Source organism: Pipistrellus kuhlii, unplaced genomic scaffold, assembly GCF_014108245.1.
Source record: "Pipistrellus kuhlii isolate mPipKuh1 unplaced genomic scaffold, mPipKuh1.p scaffold_m20_p_16, whole genome shotgun sequence".
In the NCBI taxonomy this organism is placed as follows: domain Eukaryota; kingdom Metazoa; phylum Chordata; class Mammalia; order Chiroptera; family Vespertilionidae; genus Pipistrellus; species Pipistrellus kuhlii.
The window spans coordinates 31,578,041-31,597,316 of NW_023425471.1; the positions used below are offsets into that span (position 1 = coordinate 31,578,041).

Here is a 19,276-nt window from a genome sequence, read left to right on the forward strand (position 1 = left end):
TCATATTAGTGGGGTTAGGAAGTAGTTAATATATTGGAAAAACCTTAGATGTGACTTTTTCTCTTGGGAATATTGAGAAGATGAATATGACATTTTGAGATTTTATGGTATCTTATTATCTTTCTCTAAAAAGCACTTCTTGTAATAATAATCCAAAAATTAAAGAAGAAATATTAATTTGTGAAAATAAAATTTCAAAATAAAATTTTTATGAAATGGTTGACTGGCATAAGATCATCATTATTTTTAGGACACATTGGGAGAGGTCATTAATATCTTTATTTATTCATTCACTATTTTCTCATGCATGATTCATTTATTTATTAAAATACAGGGGAGAAAACTTTGTGAGGGAAGAGATAAAAACAAACTTTGAACAGAAGCACAATGTATACATTGTTGGCTTAAAGCTTGTAGTTAACAGAGTCTGGTTTCAGAGTCATTCATGCCCTGTTATTTAGGACAGCAGACTCAGAGCCATCATTCTCCGATCAGAGATGATGTTTCTGAAAAAGCCAAGGTTTTCCTTGTGATCTTCCCTTACTGGATGGAATCAGGTCTCCAGGGATGGCACATATTGATAGGAAGAAAGTAGGGCTTCTCCAGCACCTGTTAAGCAGGAGAGTGACCCAAGAACTTTTAGCTTCTTCTGGATAAAAGACAGTGTCAGGTGAATCAGAGGAAGAAGAGAACAAGCATAAAAATTCACATTTTTAGACACCATAAAAGGAATAAGGATAGCGCTTGCTCTGCTCCTTACCAAGTATACAAGTTTTATGGTAATCTTTTTTGTAAGGCCAAGAGCTAGTAGGTCTGACTTGCTGAGGAAAATGAAGGTCTCCATGTACACACTGTTGTAGAAAAGAATTAGATATTCATTTCCTACCTCTGACAAGTAGAGAAGAGTCTATTCAAGCTAGGGTTGACTTGTCTCAGGACTCATCTTTATGCAAAGACTGCAAAAAGAATTTAAAGTCATGAGCATCTTGACCACTGGAGAGAACCTTTACTCATTCAAAAACAAGTCTCTGTGGTTTAATTAAGTACCCTTTCGGACATTGATTTTTCTAGCACTTCTACTGAATGCAACTTGTCTTCCAAACTTTGCAGAGGATCCAACCCAAATCCAGCTGGATTTGTGGCTGTAGGGAAGTTGCTTGATTTTATTAAGCATGGCTTATGCTCTCTCTCTTTCTCCCCTGACACTCTTACCTAACTTGCAAAATGAAGAATTAGAACAAGAGAGAAGCAAACTTCCCTCCAAACAAATGCTTTCCCTACTTTCATTCCCTCCTTAGATTGCATGTGTCTGAAAGCAGTTCTGGCAGCAAGTGTTATAACCTGGGTGGGTGATGCTTTTTCTTGGTTGCTTTCCCCTTTGTGCTCCCTATATATGGTCATAGCACAATGCCACATTACAATTGTCTCTTACATACCTGTTCCCATCACTTGAAATGTTAGTTACTTGAGGGCAAGAGTGGGATCTGATCATCTCTATATCCCTAGCATCTACCATGAAGTCTGTCACACAATCTTAACAGTATTGGTTAAATTGAATTGAACTATTTTGGCTCTGAGCTGTACTATAGCTGCCATTTGTTCTGCAACAGGAAGTCAAAGACAGCCAGGGAGCATGAGGCAAATCTTTTCAATTTTGGGGAGGACTTGGAATGATTTCTTTTTGCTTTGTCTTCTACCTCCTCTCATTGCACCCATTTACCATTTTTCATTACTGGATGCTTATTTTTTGTGCAAAGAAAGGTCTCAAACAGTGCAGGATTTTCTGTGACTTTTATGTCTTTTGACTTGGGGCTGATGGCTTTGTCATTTCATACAGCCTTTATAAAGTACAGTGAAATCTGATTAATTGAAACTAACCCAGGGAATGGCCGGTAGGAATTATAGATATAAAAGAAATGCAATTTTATCACTTTTGAGTTCGTAGAGTAATAAGAAATCTAGCAAAGCTCTTGCCAGGAAATTTTGCCAAATAGAAGTCCATGGATCTGCTTTAATGAATAAATAAGAATAATGTGCAATTAACATATTTATTGTTTGTAAATTGCTTCTAAAGTGCTTAAAAACAATTTATTCCTGCAAGTAGTTTAAACACTTCCCTTGTAATTCTGTTTACACCATAATTTTCCCATCAAACCTTCTAAAAAATAGACACAGCAGCCTAGCTTTACCTGGGTGATCACCAAATATGAATTACTGATGTCTGAACTGCAAAGGTATGGCTCCAATATGTTGAAGCCAGTAAGCACGAGAATAATGTTTTGAGGAAGTGGGCAGAATAGATTCCTCCTTTTCTATGTAGTTATTAGTCATAGAGACAGGGATTTAGAGTTAGTTGTTCAGTCCTATTTAGAGAAGGGGAAAACTCCTCACCAGGAAAACAATACATGCCATCATTCTATCCCCTCCTTCCTCAATGGTCTAATGCCAGTTTCCACAGAGGCAGTAAAAATGAGCAAATTTGCCTTTTGGATAATTTCACTATGATCAAACAATCCCCAGTGGGCAAAACTAATAGAAGATACATACTGTATTTTGATTGCAGTTTATCTCTTGCAATTATAGATGAGCAATTTAAGTGACAACAAAGCAAGTCATTTGCTAGAATGAGGCTGTATTTCAAGGAGCTTTATCATTTGATGTTCTCCCTATCACTCAGCTAAAGACAGTATGTTTCCTTGGGTGGATCATACATTCTCTTTATTCAGTATCCCGAGGAACAATTACTTTTCTTAACGTTAGGAAATTGACAAGAAATAATTTACAAACTTCATTTGCACTAAATTACATTTCCCCCCCCCCCAAGAGAAATTTAGTTGATGAAACTTACAGCATTCTGTTTTACGTTTCTGGTACTTCTTAGAATTAACAGGAAGGAGCTGGACAAGAGTAAAAGGATGAGCCCTAGCCTGGATGTTACACGAGCTGAGTTACAAACCCATGCCTGGGTTTCTGATAATCAGATGTGTTATTTTGAGGTAGTTGTGAGGTTCCCTGTGCTTATTGTCTTCAAATAGTGTGTGTGTGTGTGAGAGAGACAGAGAGAGAGATAGAGAGAGAGGAGGAGAGGGAGGGAGGAAGAGAGGGAGGGAGGAAGAGAGGGAGGGAGGGAGGGAGGGAGGGAGAGAGAGAGAGAGAGAGATATCTAAGGTCTTTTTGAGTTTTAATATTTATGATTCTGTGATGTTCATGAGCCTAAAAGGGAATTTTTGAAACCCTGTAGTGAATAGCATAGCATTGTCATATTGCACCAATGATTTCAAGAACTTTTGAAATGACCACATTTGTCAGTAAAGTAACTGGAGGCTCTATCAAGATCTTAAGAAATATTTAATATTGCATAAAATATGTTATTTTTATAAATTTATGAAGTATAGGTCTTAGAAGGGACTATAGATTGAAAGCAAAAGCAGTAAGTCAGCCAATGGGCTTTTGTTTCCTACTGCCTGTAAAATTAGACTGGGTGGAAGGTCCTCTAGTCCAGGAAGCAGGAGTTTTAGGTTCTTTCTCTGAGTCTGCCAATACTTGGGTGTTTGATATTGGATTAGAAAACTCTCTGGACCTTAGTTTTCCATCTGTTAAAAAAAGGGAAAATAATATCTTACCTATGCACCTCTTAAATCTTTTGTGGTTATTGTAAGAGAGCATATGTCTGGGATCTGTAAAATATAATTGCCATACAAATACAAAGTATTATTTGAGAAAATAATTTTCTTAATTGGGTCATTATGATACACAGTTCTATAGGTGTTTCTCATTGTGTTAGATTGTAAACACCTTGTTTAAAGGTGTGGATTACATCATGTTCAGTAACTGTATTACACACTGCTATATTAATATTAATAAGCACGGTCTTCTAATTTTTTTTTACATTTATAAGTGGTACTTTGGATAAATAAAAAAGATAGAAATAGAGGGGTGGGAGACAGAGTTTTATTTTTGTTTTTGACTTAAGCCAGTCCTCCATACTATCTAAATTCTTGAGAAATGTTGAAACAAATACAAATTTAAGAACTATAGCAGCCTTTTAAAAAATAGCTTCTTTGGGAGCCTTATATTTCTGATCCAATTTATGAAATAAACAGGTGATCTCTTTCTATCTCATAGACAGGTTTAACATAAGGTGTTATTCAATTAACAAACAATGGATGAGCACCTGCTCTGTGCTAAGAAAGATGATAATACTGAAAATATTGACACCAAAGATGTGTTTCTTGCCCTTAAGGAGTTTTCAGCCTTGTGATGCCAACAAATAAGCAATGCAATATGTTACAGGATGTGATAGAGATAAGTATACTATTTATATTTCCTTAGTTCACTAAGTGATCACATTTTAGAACTGGAGAGTCTGAGTAACAGATCAACAATCTTGCTCTGAGGTAGCACTGACCAACAGAACTTTATGTGCTGATGAAACTGTTTTATATCTGTGCTGTCTAATATGCTAGCCACTAGCCACATTTGCCTATAGAGTGCTTGAAGTATGTCTACTGTAATTGAAGAACTAAAATTTTACCTTTAATTTTGTTAAATTTAAATATCTACATGTGTCTATGCTGTTGGACAACACAGCTGTAGATGGATGGTAGAGGTGGCACATAGTCAGGCTCCAAGGCAGTCCTGAATTGAAATCTCTCTTATCGTTTTGGATCTTAGAAGGCTCTGGTCAAGCTTTCCCAGTCTTCTTTTAACCCTGTTTTTTTCTTCTTCTATCTATACACTTCACTAGCCTTTAACTGGCTCATTTCCAGCTGGCAGCTCTGAGGTATGCAGAGGGGGTGGACAAAAAAAGGAAATGAGGGAGGGGTTCTTCTCTCGGGTTAGAGATCTAGCGACGGAGCGATCCTATTAGAGCCCGATCTCCCGATCCTTTGTCGAGAGGGAGAGAGAGCTCAGTCTTTTAGAGAGCTCGCTCTGCGCTCTTCTGAGCGGATCTCTCTATCTCTCTTTTTCATCTCTATATCCTTACTTCATCCTTCATTCTTCCTTCCTCTTCCTTCCTTCCTTCCTTCCTTCCTTCCTTCCTTCCTTCCTTCCTTCCCTTCCTTCCTTCCTCCCTCCCTCCCTCCCTCCCTCCCTCCCTCCCCTCCCTCCCTCCCTCCCTCCCTCCCTCCCTCCCTCCCTCCCTCCCTCCTTCCTTCCTTCCTTCCTTCCTTCCTTCCTTCCTTCCTTCCTTCCTTCCTTCCTTCCTTTATTTTTCAAGAAAAGTGTTTCCATGATAGTTAATCATAACAGATAAAGGAAATATAGGGCAAAGGAAATCTAGTTTATAAAAGCTTTAAAATGTCTCAAATCTTTTCTTTCACATAATTTCAGATAGTGTGATGTCATTTCAATTTTCTGTAAGCTGACTTTTCTCTCTCTTACACACACATGCCCGAGCATACACACACACACACACACACACACACACACACACACACACACATACACACCCCTCAGCTAAGGTCTGCTGTAGGAGATTGTGCTTCTTCTATTCCTATTGACTCAGTAATTAGAGAGTAATTAGATAATGCCAAAACAAGACTTCACCATATTATTTTTTAAAAATAAATCTTTACTGTTCAGATTATTACAGATATTCCTCTTTTTACCCCCATAGCTCCCCTCCACCTGGTTCCCCCCACACACCATGTCCTTACCCCCTGCCACTGTCCTCATCCATAGGTGTAAGAGTTTTGTCCAATATCTTCCTGCACCCCTCATAACCCCTTCCCCCCAAGAATTGTCAGTCCATTCCCTTTCTATGCCATTGATTCTATTATATTCACCAGTTTATTCTGTTCATCAGATTTTTTTATTGACTTGATTTTTAGATTCACTTATTGATAGATATGTATTTGTTGTCACTTTGTTGTTCATAATTTTTATCTTTTCCTTTTTCTTCTTCTTCCTCTTTTTAAAGAATACTCTTCAGCATTTCATATAATCCTGGTTTGGTGGTGATGAACTCCTGTAACTTTTTCTTATCTGTGAACCTCTTTATCTGACCTTCAGTTCTAAATGATAGCTTTGCTGGGTAGAGTAATCTTGGTTGTAGATTCTTGCTATTCATCACTTTGAATATTTTTTGCCACTCCCTTCTGGCCTGCCTAGTTTCTGTTGAGAAATCAGCTGACAGTCATATGAGTACTCCCTTGTAGGTAACTAACTATTGTTTTCTTGCTGTTTTCAAGATTCTCTATTTGTCTTTTGCCTTTGGCATTTTAATTATGATGTGTCTTTGTGTGGTCCTCTTTGGATTCCTCTTGTTTGGGGTTTTGAGTGCTTCTTGGACTTGTAAGTCTATTTCTTTCAGGTGGGGGAAGTTTTCTGTCATTATTTCTTCAAATAAGTTTTCAATATCTTGCTCTCTCTTTTATCCTGGCAACCTCATAATTCGGATGTTGGTCTGCTTGAAGTTGTCCCAGAGGGTCTTTACACTCTCTTCATATTTTTGGATTCTTTTTTTTTTTTGCTTTCTGGTTGGGTGTTTTTTATTTCTTTGTATTTTAAATCTTTGATTTCATTCTTGGGATCCTCTTGTCTACTGTTGAATTTCTCTATATTATTCTTTATTTCATATAGTGTATGTTTAATTTATGACAGGTCCTTTTCCATTTTTTTTTTTTTTTTGCATTCTCACTAAGATTCTTGAAGATCTCACTAAGTTTCTCTGAGGTTTCTAGAAGGTTCTTGAGTAACCTTATAATTGTGGTTTTGAACTCTATATCCAGTAGTTTGTTATCCTCCATTTCTTTCATTTGTGGCATATTTCTTTGTCTTAGCATTTTGGCTGCTTCCCTTTGTTGATGGAGTGGCTTTGTGTAGTAGGTGTCCTATAGGGCTCAGTGACTCAGCCTCCCCAATCACCTGAGGTGGATACCCTTTGTGGGCTCTGTGCACTGTCTTTTTATAGTTAAGCCTTATTTGCTGTTGGTATAACTGGGAAGAATTGACCTCCAGGCCAATTGCCTGTGAGGAGCCGTTGTGTCTATAATGGAAGAAACGCTGTGCTGGAGACACCCTTATGGGGCAGGACTTGCTTCAATGGGGCTTTGGTGCTCACTGAGTCTGCCTCTTGAGTTTGTCACTTATGGATATGAGGAGTTGAAATCTAGTGTTATCTTACACTGACCACTAGGTACACTGGCTCTTGGATCTCCAAGGAGGTGCAAAGTCAGCTACTGCCTGAGGCCACCCAGCAGGAGCTACCAGGAGATCTGCAGATTTCTCCTCTTTGTTTGAGGTTTGGAAGTTTTGTTAGGTTAGGTTGCAGTAACCTTATAATTAGGTTTATAATTAACCTTATAATTATAAAACCCAGCTGCAGTTTGTTAGGTTAGGTTGTGAAATGACACGCCATTCATATGCAAAAGCTTCTGCTCACAGCTGGGTGGTGTTGTTAATTGGGTGAGGTGGGGTCTGAGGGAATCACCAGGATGGAGCAAACAGCAATGGCTGCCAGTCAGTCAGTCTGTGTCTCAGCCTCTCCATGTCTCTGAGTCCCCATGCAGTAACAATGATCCCTGCGAGCACCTCTGTGAGAAAGCCACCCTCACTTTCTTACCCAATGCCAGACAGTCTAGTTTCTCCCCATATGAGTCTGGGTCCCCAGAATCTCACCAGAAACTGGAGTTCAGAGCAGTTGGGAGTTTGTATCTCCCTTCCAAATGAAAAAAATAGCACACCCAGTTGCCAACCTGATCCGTGCACCTCCGTACCTCTGCTCTTCCATACCTCTGCACCTCCTACCCAGTCTCATTTGCTTTTTTCTTTCCTTCTATTTGTAGAACTTCTACTCAGCCATCTTTATCATGGTTCTGGATATTCATTTTGTCTTTTAGTTGCACTTTTGGTTTGGTTGTGAGAGGCAGCACATACATGTGTTTACCTATGCTGCCATCTTGGTTTTCCTCTATTATTTCTTTTTCTGAAAATACAGATAGGGGGAGAATAAGATAAAAATATTAGTTGGAAATCTTAGAAGGAAAGCTATTCATAATGTTCAATAGGAATTTAGTTTAGTTAGAGATATAAATAAGTATTTAAGATAAATTAAGTTTGTGTCATGATCATCAGACTTGTCATTTGTCTAGTAATACATATAATAGTTTTAGAAAGCACCTGCACCTATATTGTTTTATTTGATTCTAATAATAATTAAGTAAGCTACTTAGGACATATATTATTTCCATTTTATAGATTAGGAAATTGAGGTTCAGTGATTTCTGTGAAGTCACATGGCTAACAAGAACTTTTTTTTAATTTTTATTTTCACCTTGAAGGCTTTGTATTGGGAGCTTTTCTAGGACTTTTCTTTCACTGTTCTGTGATATTTTTTAAGTTAATAGCCATCTTACCAAAATAATCACAGGGTTACTTAGCCCTAATGAAAGCTGTGTCTACCAGGAAAAAGCATTTTTAAATAACAAGACACTAAGATATAAAAATTATATATATAATGTATATGTATTCGTGTGTGTGTGTGTGTGTGTGTGTGTGTGTGAATTAAGACATGACTGCCCATACCTGTTTGTACTGGGTTAACCCCAAACAAAATGTTTTATTTTTTATTATGTAGACACAGTATTGAGCAGACCAGGATGAGGAGTGAGTGTGCAAATTTCCTTTGATAGAAAGGTGTGGGCATATGTATAATAAGAGTAAATGGAGAAAAAGTTGTCTAAGAGCATTTGAGAGACTGACCAGGAGAAAGCTGAAGAGAGAGAAACCTGAGAACAATATTGGGAAAGGAAGGTAGTACTCAACTACACAGATTGAAGGTATGACTGCTTGACACAGTACAGTGTTATGTTTCTGACAGCATTAAATTTTTTTGACAGTTAAGTTTGTAATTGTTCCTGATTTTTGCTGCTGGAGTCTTACAGTAGAGGGAGAGTGAAGTGTTCCCCCTCATTATTTCTTAATCTTTCTGCAGGAGGAAATTGTTCCAGTTGTGTTCACTGCCCTCGAACCTGTCACGTTTAAGCAGGCTAGGGTATTTTTTCCCCCCTCCCAAATAGTACACCCAGTCAGCCAGTCCTAATTACTTCTATTTTATTGCATTTTCCAGAATCCTAATGAGGTGTGGCCTAGTGGTGTGAATTCAGGACCCAGAGTGAGGAATCTTGAATTCCAGCTGCAGATGCAATGCTGCTTCTCTCTATTAGAGGCCACGTCTCTTAACCTGTTCTGTCCTCTTTTAATGGGCTTAATAATATGTCTTAAAGGCAGCAGAAGAATTAAGTAAGTAATGTTGGTTAAAGGCAAAAATATAAGCAAGAAAAAATAAATGATAAGTTTTTTTGTGTATTGTGTGCATTTTCAAATGCTAATTCATTTTTCAGGATGATATAAACAGAAGGTTCCTAGTCCATTGCAGGCAATAAGTATCCACAGAATTCTTGCTGGCTGGAGGAGAAGCAAAACTCTGTGCCATGAGCTCTGGAGAACATGTAGCAAGCTACATTCAGCCCCACTTTCCAACTTGGATGTTTGTTTTCTGCTTATCTACTAGTAAAAAAATTCCTTCTCTTATGGTTTCTCTAAATTTTAGTACTGTCTCTCTCTCCTGAAACCTTTTTTACTTACTGTGACCACTACAAAATGACTATTATGTTTCAGTTGTGGGGGCAAGTGATACCTTTGTAAAATAATCTATTACACATTCTGGTTATTTGTTGTTGTTGTTAATAAAAGGTTCCATATAGATGCAAGGTGTTTTAGTAATTGTTTTGTTGGTGCATTGCACAACTTCATAACCGATTTGGAATACACTGACAATTTCAAGCCAATAATATTAGTCACTGTGCAAGGTGTAATTATGACTTGACTGTGTATGATTGCCAGCACTCTTATGTCAGATTAGTCATTGACTAATTCCTTTTCCCAAATGAGGTAAAATTCTAACCTGCCCTCCTCCTGACACATAAAATGAGGTCTATTAGGATTTTGGAGGACAGGTAGGGGTTTTTAGAGAATGAGTATACATTTTCATTATTTCCTTGAGTCCTCTTCCTTTCTTGGATCATCTCATTTGTGGTTCATGAAGTAAGGCTAAAGATTAACTCTATCTTGCCTCTGACACTGATTTGCTGCAGTGATCATTTAAGTTGCAAGAAACTGAAGGCTACTGTGGATTTCCTCCAGGGCTTAATAATTTCAACAGAACCAAATGCTCTTTGTTTAGACTATAGTCATAATTAGAGAGTTGCCAATGTTAAGCAACCACAAAATTTGATTTTGAAAAATGTTTATTTTGCCCCATTACATTGGAAATTAGTATTTAAAAGATAAGAAATAATGTTTATATTCTATATTTTTGTAACAGTAAATATAAGAGGATGCTGTGTGTGTGCACATCGTTGACTTTGTGAATTACAACGAGTGAACTGAAACACCCCACCCTCTGTTTACCATGGCAGTAATAATAAAAGCTGAGCCAAAAGAGAACTATGGAGGATTTCATTGACCACAAACAATAAAATGGCCTATTATATTGTATCTAAGTAGAAACATCAATATTATTGTCTAACACATTCAGTATTTCTAAGATGGTAACATTATTTGTTTTTGTTGGTATGGTCACATTACCAGCTTGAGCAATGAGCTGGTATAAGGGAAATGAATTTAGAATGGTATGCCAAAGGCTGTTTGTGAAGGCAACTGGGTTTTAAGTGATGCATAGCACAAATAATGAAATTGGGATTGGGACTGGATTTGGAGGTATTATTTTTGTCAGTAGAAATAGGGCTACCTGCTATTCCCCCTCCAAATATTTTGAGTCTTTTCAACTGACAAGGCTTACTCAGTATGAATTGCACTCTGAAGGCAGTCAGGGCTACATAATTGCTAAGTAGCAGAGAATCAAAGAACCAATAAAATAAAATTTAATGGAAAAGAATGGGCCAGCTCAGGTTCTGAGAGTTCTTAGTCTTCTCTGAGCTAGGGGTGGCTAATAGATTCTATAGACTTAGAAGAGCTCCTACTGTGATTCCCTGAGCTATTGCTTGTGGAAGGTCTTATATTAGTTTCTTATTGTCAGTTGAACCAGTTTTACCAAATCATAGCTTCTGAAACAGGTGATACCCCATAAGTCATCACTAGTCATCTTAGGTCATGATGGTTGCCAATGTTTCTAAAGGACAACTGAAATTGTCACCAAGGTTCCAGGGAAGAAAGTAGCTCATTCCTAGATCTCTTGAGCTATGCAGCAGGGCTTGCCATCTAGATCTGGAGAACTATTTGTGTGTGCCAAATTTATCTTTGTCTAACTGCTGGATTACACTCTCCTGGCCCATTCACTGAAAGTAGCCAATAAAGTCATTCTAAGAAAAACAGGTATGAAACAGGCTAATTACTTCCCTGTCCTGATCATCTTGTGTTTGCTTTCCATTTCAGTAGTAGTTAATGCCAAGAATAGTGCTCCTGGGGATTTTGCTTGTTGTTTTCATTTTTGTGACATGTTCTAGCTGAGTCAGTTTTTAATATTGCTGTAGCACTTAACTTGTGTGTTTATTTTCTTGGCTGTTTAATAGGGGGATAACAGTTGGCACATGTTTGTAAAGTACCTTGATATTTGAGGATAAAAGGTACTCTATACTCTGTACCTTCAAAATAGCTTTAATGTGCTGTAGGTAATATTTGGAGATATACATTGGACTCCAGGGTTTGTTTCACTGGCAAATGTAGTTGATAGTTATTTACTTCACAGGTTGAATTTTGTTTATATGGGTTGAGAAAGTGTGACTCATGTGATTGGATTCATAATTTTATTTACTCTTAAGCTACCTTTACTCACACTGAGATCTTATTTATTTTGCATCTGTGCATAGATTAGATATCAACTTGTTCCTGATAGCTTTTTATTAAATAGGAATTTGTCTTCAATGAAATTAGGAGGCATGTGTAAAACAACTACATAATATCTGAAAACACATTAGAATGGCAAGAACTTTGCAGGGTGAAGGAAGTGCAAAGGAAAAAACAAAAAATAAGCAAACTCTGGTCCTTAAGATCCTTCAAAAGGCTGAAGAATTACTGTAGGTGGAAATAATAATGTGGAATAAAAACAGGGGTATTGATTAGAATTATGTTAAGAGTTATGCACTACTTCTCACCTTATGGTTGGGTGTTAATCTTTTCTTCAGCCCAAAGAAACGTAAAACAATTTATTCATTGGTAAAATTAAACCAAAGTGGAAATGGCTCATCAAGCACAAGGGAAGGTAAAGATTAGCAAGTGAAAATAAAACTCATATTGAATGGTGAAATCCCTATCATTCTTTTCCCCACCTACTTCCAATCTGACAAAGCCTTGTCTTTTCACAGAAATTTTATGTACTCTGGTTTGGAAACACTATCTTGTGTCACTACTGCCATCCCCAAAGATGTGGAAGAACTGCTGGATTTAGATGGGCAGAAAGCACCTAACTGTGTCATTATTCCTAGCAGTTATATCCAGACTACTGCATATTTATAAGGCAATAACTGGGAGTGAGGACAGGCAACAAATTATAACTATAGAAGACTATGCAGAATGGATACTTTCTGAAAGATTTTGCAGAATGGGCTAGAGCCGTGGTGGACAAACTGTGGCTGGCAAGCCACATGCAGCTCTTTGGCCCCTTGAGTGTGGCTCTTTCACAAAATGCCATGGCCTGGGTGAGTCTATTTTGAAGAAGTTGTGTTAGAAGAAATTTAAGTTTAAAAAATTTGGCTCTCAAAAGAAATTTTAATGGTTATACTGTTGATATTTGGCTCTGTTGACTGAGTTTGCCAACCAGTGCTAGAGCAAAGGCAAATACAGATGAAGAAAGTGGCACAAGGTGATGAAGACTGTGGGAATGGAGCTGAAGGAACATACACAAGCTACGTTTAAGAACTTTAATAATTTTATAGCCCATTTGATAGGAGGGGGAGGTTTCCTGTATTTGTGATGTGGGTTTGTATGTATAACAAACATAAAGGTCAAATCCTCCTATGTGAGTCACCTAATCTCTCCAGCTATTAGGGTGTTATTTAGCTCTATAAAATAGTAGTGTAATTCTCAAAGTTGCATTTTAATAGCTTGTATACAATTATTAGTATATGTATGTATCTGCAAGTAAGTAGTATGTGCCAATCCGTGTGTGTGTGTGTGTGTGTGTGTGTGTGTGTGTGCTAATTTTTCATGGTTTTCTGAATGGCTGACATTTTAAGCACCTCTCATAAGAGGTTCATTAGTCTGTGATTTCATTTGGTGCAGCCTAAGTCTTTCTTTTTCATCTTCAGTGTTCAATGCATGCTTAATGTATGGACAAATGAATGCATTAATAAGAACCATTTTGTCTCAGAATCCTAGAACTTTTGGAGCTTGAAGGGAGCATTGACATAACTTGGGTTATTCATTTTATAGATGGATAAATTAAGTCCTCAAGAGGGATAAGTAATTTATTTAAGGCTATGTGTAGTGACCTGTGGATTTGTACCACGGGGCAAAGATTCTAGTCCTGAATATCTTCATTTATTGGGCTTCTTTCTCCTTTGGGTTGAAGTTTCTCCTGGTTATAAATGTGATTCTGAGAGAGTCACACTCTTCCAAAAGACTAGGGCAGAATTCAGTGAGCTGTAAAAGTAAGGCAAAATGACAATTAAAGTAGGGCATTCTAGTACCTTGGGGGCCTGACAAAGTGAAAGTATTTGAATTCTGATGTGTCAGATTTATTAACATAGAGACATAATAACATACCACCCACCAAAATATTTCACTAGAAACCTCATATATTCAGAAGGGAGCTGAAAATAGAAAGTAGAAAGCAAAAAAAACTTCTTAGATGGAAAAAACAAACAAACAAACAAACAAACAAAAACAAACACAATAAAACCCTAAATATTACGCAAAAGTTTCTATATTAAAGATCATGTAATTTCCCTTTTGTAATGACAACATCTCAGCTCTCTACCCAGAACTTATCTTTTATTTTCTAGAGTAATCTAACAAATATAACAATACTAGAAGCCCAATGCATCAAGATTTGTGCTAGAATGGGCTTTCCTTTCCCTGGATGCCAGCACCTTCTTTTCACTCTGGCCCAGCCCCTTTCTTTTCAGGCCCCAGAGCCACCTCTTTCCTCTCTGGGACCTGCCTCTTTCTGCTCTGGCCCCTCCTTTCCATGCTGCCCAGAGGCCCTGAGAGATTGGGGGTGGGGCACAACACCTGAGTCTTCGCTATGGCCATGACTCAAGCATCCTGCCCCTGCCACTCCTGCCTGTGTATGCAAATTAACTTCCATATTTGTTGGGTAATTTGCATATAACTCCTGATAGGCTGGTGGTGTAGCTGAGGTATGGTCAATTTACATGTTTGTCTGTTATTAGGTAAGATAGATTCAAAGAACACAGTAAATAGAAGTATCAAACGTGAAATGGAAGAAAAGCAGTTTTGAATATACTAATAGCACTGAGGAGTAACAATACTGATTGTTAGATAATAGATTGGTTGGGGACATGTAAAAAATTAAAGGCAAAATTTTAAAAACACAGCACTTTGGGTCAATGAGTATATGGCCAAAACCTGCATGCTATAAAGATTTATGTTCAGATAGGTGTACCTAAATAACTAAAAAGCAACTATGTGATACACTTTAGAATAAGGCAGAATGCTTAGCATTTTAATGGTTTTAGTCTTTATAGGGGAAAGCCCTAAGTTATCTTAAAAGTTCAGCTATCCTCCCCTACTTTCCCTCTGAGGTTTGATGGTCTTCTCAATGTTTCTCTGTTTCTGGATCTATTTTTATTCATCAGTTTATGTTGATCATTATATTCCATAAATGAGTGAGATCATGTGATATTTATCTTTCTCTGACTGGTAGCGGTAAGGGGGAGGGATCAACCAAAGAACTTGTATGCATACACAGGCAGGAGTGGCAGGGGCAGGATGCTTGATTCATGGCCTAACCAATGGACACAGACAACAGGGGGTTGATGGCATGAGTGGGGGGGGGTGGAATAAGGGTAGGGAGTAATGGGGGAATAAGGACACATATGTAAAAAATAAAAGTAAATAATAAAAAATAAAAGTAAATAATAAAAAATGTTCAGCTATCCAGAAGTATTTATTCTTTAGGTTTTCAGAAAGTCAAGATTTTATTCAACCTAAGTCTAGTGAAAATTCTGTTTTCAGTGAATTCCTAGGATTAAGACTTCTAATTAGAGAAAGAATTTGGGAGAAATATATTGTATTAAATGATAGGGGATCGACTTATTTACCTCTGAGAATGGAAATAAAAGTTTGCTCTAGACCCATTTTTTAATGTCAAAATTAGGTTTTTTAGAAACAAATGTCTCTTTGCTGTGTTCTTGTGTTAACTTGGCTGTCTCATTAGAGATGGGCACATTTTCTAGTCAAATTAATGTGACATTTAGAAAAAAAAAATCCCCTTTCAAATGTTTCATGCTATTTGCCATTTGGAATACTTAAAGAGGGGATTGGAATAAGGTCAAGTAAACTTTGATTAAATAAGGCTAACCAAGAGCTAATACATTTGTGAAAAAAAGAAAAGCTCTTTTATTATTTCTTAAAAAAATTATTTGTGCTGTGTTCAGCATCATATACTGAGGTGAGCTTGGCAGATAATATGATAAAAAGGTGCCATCTTCTAAACAGCTGGGTTTGACTTAGAAAACACAGCCACATCAGGTTACATTCAACGCCTAGTCCTTTGCTAAGGACAGTTCTCCACTCTTAATGTACATTAGAATTACCTGGGAAGTTTTTTAAAAATACCAATTGCTGGGCCCCACTCTAGGCCAATTACCTCAGAATATGTTGGAGTGGGATCTTGGCAACAGTATCTTAACAGCAAACAAACAAAAATACCCCCCTCCAATTCCCTAGTTGATTCTAATGTGCAGCTAGGTCTGAGAACCACTTACTTAAGACATGCGAACTATTCATTAAGAGAGTTCTTATTTCAGGGTGGTCTGAGTACCATTCTTTGTGTCACCTGAAGTGTAAAAAATAGTTTACCCTTTCAAGGCACAGGAGTTGGCTTTGAACACACACATAAATCAGTATGAGCAAGAACACTTGGTGTAAGTATACACAGCCCTATAGGAGGCCATGTATGGCCAGTTAGCTTAGTTGTTTGGACTGTAGTACTAATGAGGCCAGAATAAGTGTAGGCTAGCCAATTAGAATAATTCTGTTGCATAGACTGTATCCATAATTCCAATCAAGCAGCCTCACAGAGATATGTTTCTTTTTTTAACTCAGTGTCTGTGAGTAAGAATCCTCATGGTGAGATATTATTCCACTAATACAAGAAGTAGTATAGTCACCAGGAATAAAATTGGTAGGATTTTGCTTATTTGCTCAAATGTGGAGTTCTGGCACCATGCCTGGAGGTCATGTATCTGTAGAGTTCCATATCTGATGCCCAGTGCAAAGAGGTTGGATGTCTTCATATGCAAAGCTATGCAAAATATTCTACTTGACATCATTTTGGGATATTGCTCATGTTTCCCTGTAAAGCCATTATATATTTTTTCTTTCCATTTTTTTTATTAAGATACTATATGTGTACATATCTTACCATTGTCCCCCACCCCATTCCCTTACATGCCCTCACCTCCCAGAGTTTTGCGTTCATTGGTTATGCTTATATGCATGCACACAAGTCCTTCAGTTGATCTCTTATCCCCCCCACCTCTCCCTAACCTTCCCGCTGTAATTTGACAGTACATTTGATGCTTTACTGCCTCTGTATCTATCATTTTGTTCATCAGTTTATAATATTCTTTATTATCCACAAATGAGTGAGATCATGTGGTATTTTTCTTTCATTGACTGGCTTATTTCATTTAGCATAATGCTCTCCAGTTCCATCCAGGTTTTTGCAAATGGTAAGAATTCCTTCTTTTTTATGGCAGCATAGTATTTAATTGTGTAGATGTCCCATAGTTTTCTGATCCAGTCATCTGCTGACAGGCACCTAGGCTGTTTCCAAATCTTAGCTTTTGTAAATTGTGCTGCTATGAACATAGGGGTGCATATTTCCTTTCTGATTGGTATTTCTAGTTTCTTGGGATATATTTCTAGGAGTGGGATTACTGGGTCAAATGGGAGTTCCATTTTTAGTTTTTTGAGGAAACTCCATACCGATCTCCACATTGGCTGCACCAGTCTGCATTCCCACCATCAGTGCACGAGGGTTCCTTTTTCTCCGCATCCTCGCCAACACTTGTCTTTTGTTGATTTGTTGATGTTGGCCATTCTGACAGGAGTGAGATGGTACCACATTGTCATTTTGATTTGCATCTCTTGGATTATTAGTGACTTTGAGCATGCTTTCATGTGTCCCTTGGCCTTCCTTCTGTCTTCTTTTGAAAAAATTCTATTTAGGTCTACTGCCCATTTTTTTTATTGGATCACTTATCTTTTATTAAGTTGTATAAGTTGCCTGTAGATGTTGGAGATTAAACCTTTATCAGTGATAACATTTGCAAATATGTTCTCCCATGCAGTGGGCTTTCTTATTGTTTTGTTGATGGTTTCTTTTGCTGTGGAAAAACTTTTTATTTAGATGTAGTACCATTTGGTTATTTTTTTCATAGTTTCCATTGCCATAGGAGATGTATCAGTGAAGAAATTGCTTTGTCATATGTCTGAGATTTTGCTGCCTGTGTATTCCTCTACTATTTTTGTGGTCTTATGTTTAAGCCCTTTATCCATTTTGAGTTTATTTTTGTGTATGGTGTAAGTTGATGGTCTAGTTTCATTTTTTTTTTCATGTATCTGTCAAATTTTCCCAACACCACGTGTTGAAAAGACTGTCTTGACTCCATTGTATGCTCTGGCCTCAAATATTAATTGAGCATAGTGGCTTGGGTCGATTGATTTCTGGGTTCTCTATTCTATTCCATTTGTCTACATGTTGTTCTTGTGCCAGTACCAGGCAGTTTTGAGAACAGTGTCTTTGTAATACAGCTTGATATCTGATATTGAGATCCCACCTACTTTGTTCTTCTTTCTCAGGATTGCTGCAGCTATTTGGGATCTGTTTTTATTCCAGATGAATTTTGGAGAGTTCATTCTAGGTCTGTGAAATATGCCATTGGCATTTTGATAGTGTGTTTTTTTAAGGTGCTGGGTCACTTCCATTTGTTAAATTATATATTTTACTGAATATCATGGAAGAGTACTTTCACCCAATACCATTTTTGGCTTATAATGTTGGTATAAGAAATTAATTCAAGAAATGCTCATTGGTTGACTGACTGATAGGTAACCTCTTTCAGCAATAACTCCAGCATTGTATTACCAGTGCAGCTTCAAGTTTGCCTCATCCTCCTCTAATTATGTTTACAACAATTTCAGCATCCATTTTCTTATAAACAAATTAGAAATGAACTGATCCTTTTGACTTTTCCTTTTTCAAATCATTCCTTTCAACATACTAAGCTACTTGTGGTTAACATTAACGTGGATTTTTTTTATCCTCTAGCTAAAACAATGAGAGTGGATATTAGACAGATCATCATCAAATGAGGGGCAAGTGGCAGTCATAGACATACCTGAGTTAATGCAGGATTTCCTTTTCATATTGTCTCCTCCTTTCTCTCACCTAGTCACCAATCCCATCTAGATATTCACCTACTCTAGATATTTAAGGGCCCCACCTTGACTGATGGTAGTTTGGTGCTCATGTGGTAGTTCGATCTGCTATCACCTGTCCTGTTTACTTCTCTCCCAAACTATTAGCTTCTTGAAATCAAAAATTGCACAAGAGCTTGGCAGTTAATGTCTGGCAGGTAGTCATGTGAAAGGAATCTGCCGTTTTGCTAGCTAGACAGCTATTGTGTTTCCTTTTCCAGGCACTTTCAATTGAAGTGATTTCAGAAAGCCCTAAGGAATGGTGAGAATAATGAGGACTTCTGTTAGAATGGCAAGGGGTTAGAGCACTTTTCAATTTATACAATGCTTCAATGAGAGTAGTACTTCAATGTTGGGGGTAAGGTCAGCTTAACTAAGACTAATAACATCGCTGTTGATATTTCCATGTATTACCACTTTCTAGGGCTGCTCCCCTTTAATCACCCCAGCCTCTGGTGCTCATAAGCTGTTTCCCCATCTTTTTCATCTGGCAGGTATTCTGCATTTGCTTTTGTAAAGCAGGTGCTTAGACAGTCCACTGCAACCAGTTTAGACAGTGGTGTTTTAATGATAGGAGCTGAGACAGGGTTTTGCTTGCAAACTTCATGTTTCACATGAAAAGCTTTGCCACCTCCTGTGGACT

At 37.5% G+C, this 19,276-nt stretch overlaps 1 protein-coding gene across 4 annotated transcripts in view; it reads left to right on the top strand.

Moving 5' to 3' along the window:
- Positions 1-19,276, top strand: part of PCDH19 (protocadherin 19) — a 116,345-nt gene that overhangs the window by 39,039 nt on the left and 58,030 nt on the right. Inside the window, exon 4 of one of the 4 annotated variants that reach the window (XM_045582437.1) lies at positions 9,074-10,293. The exons of the other annotated variants lie outside the window; for them this stretch is intronic. Within the exon in view, the coding sequence (XP_045438393.1) occupies positions 9,074-9,250 (177 nt within the window). The 3' untranslated portion in view covers positions 9,251-10,293. Of the gene's footprint in view, positions 1-9,073; positions 10,294-19,276 lie in introns of those variants that run through there. 4 annotated transcript variants of the gene reach the window in all.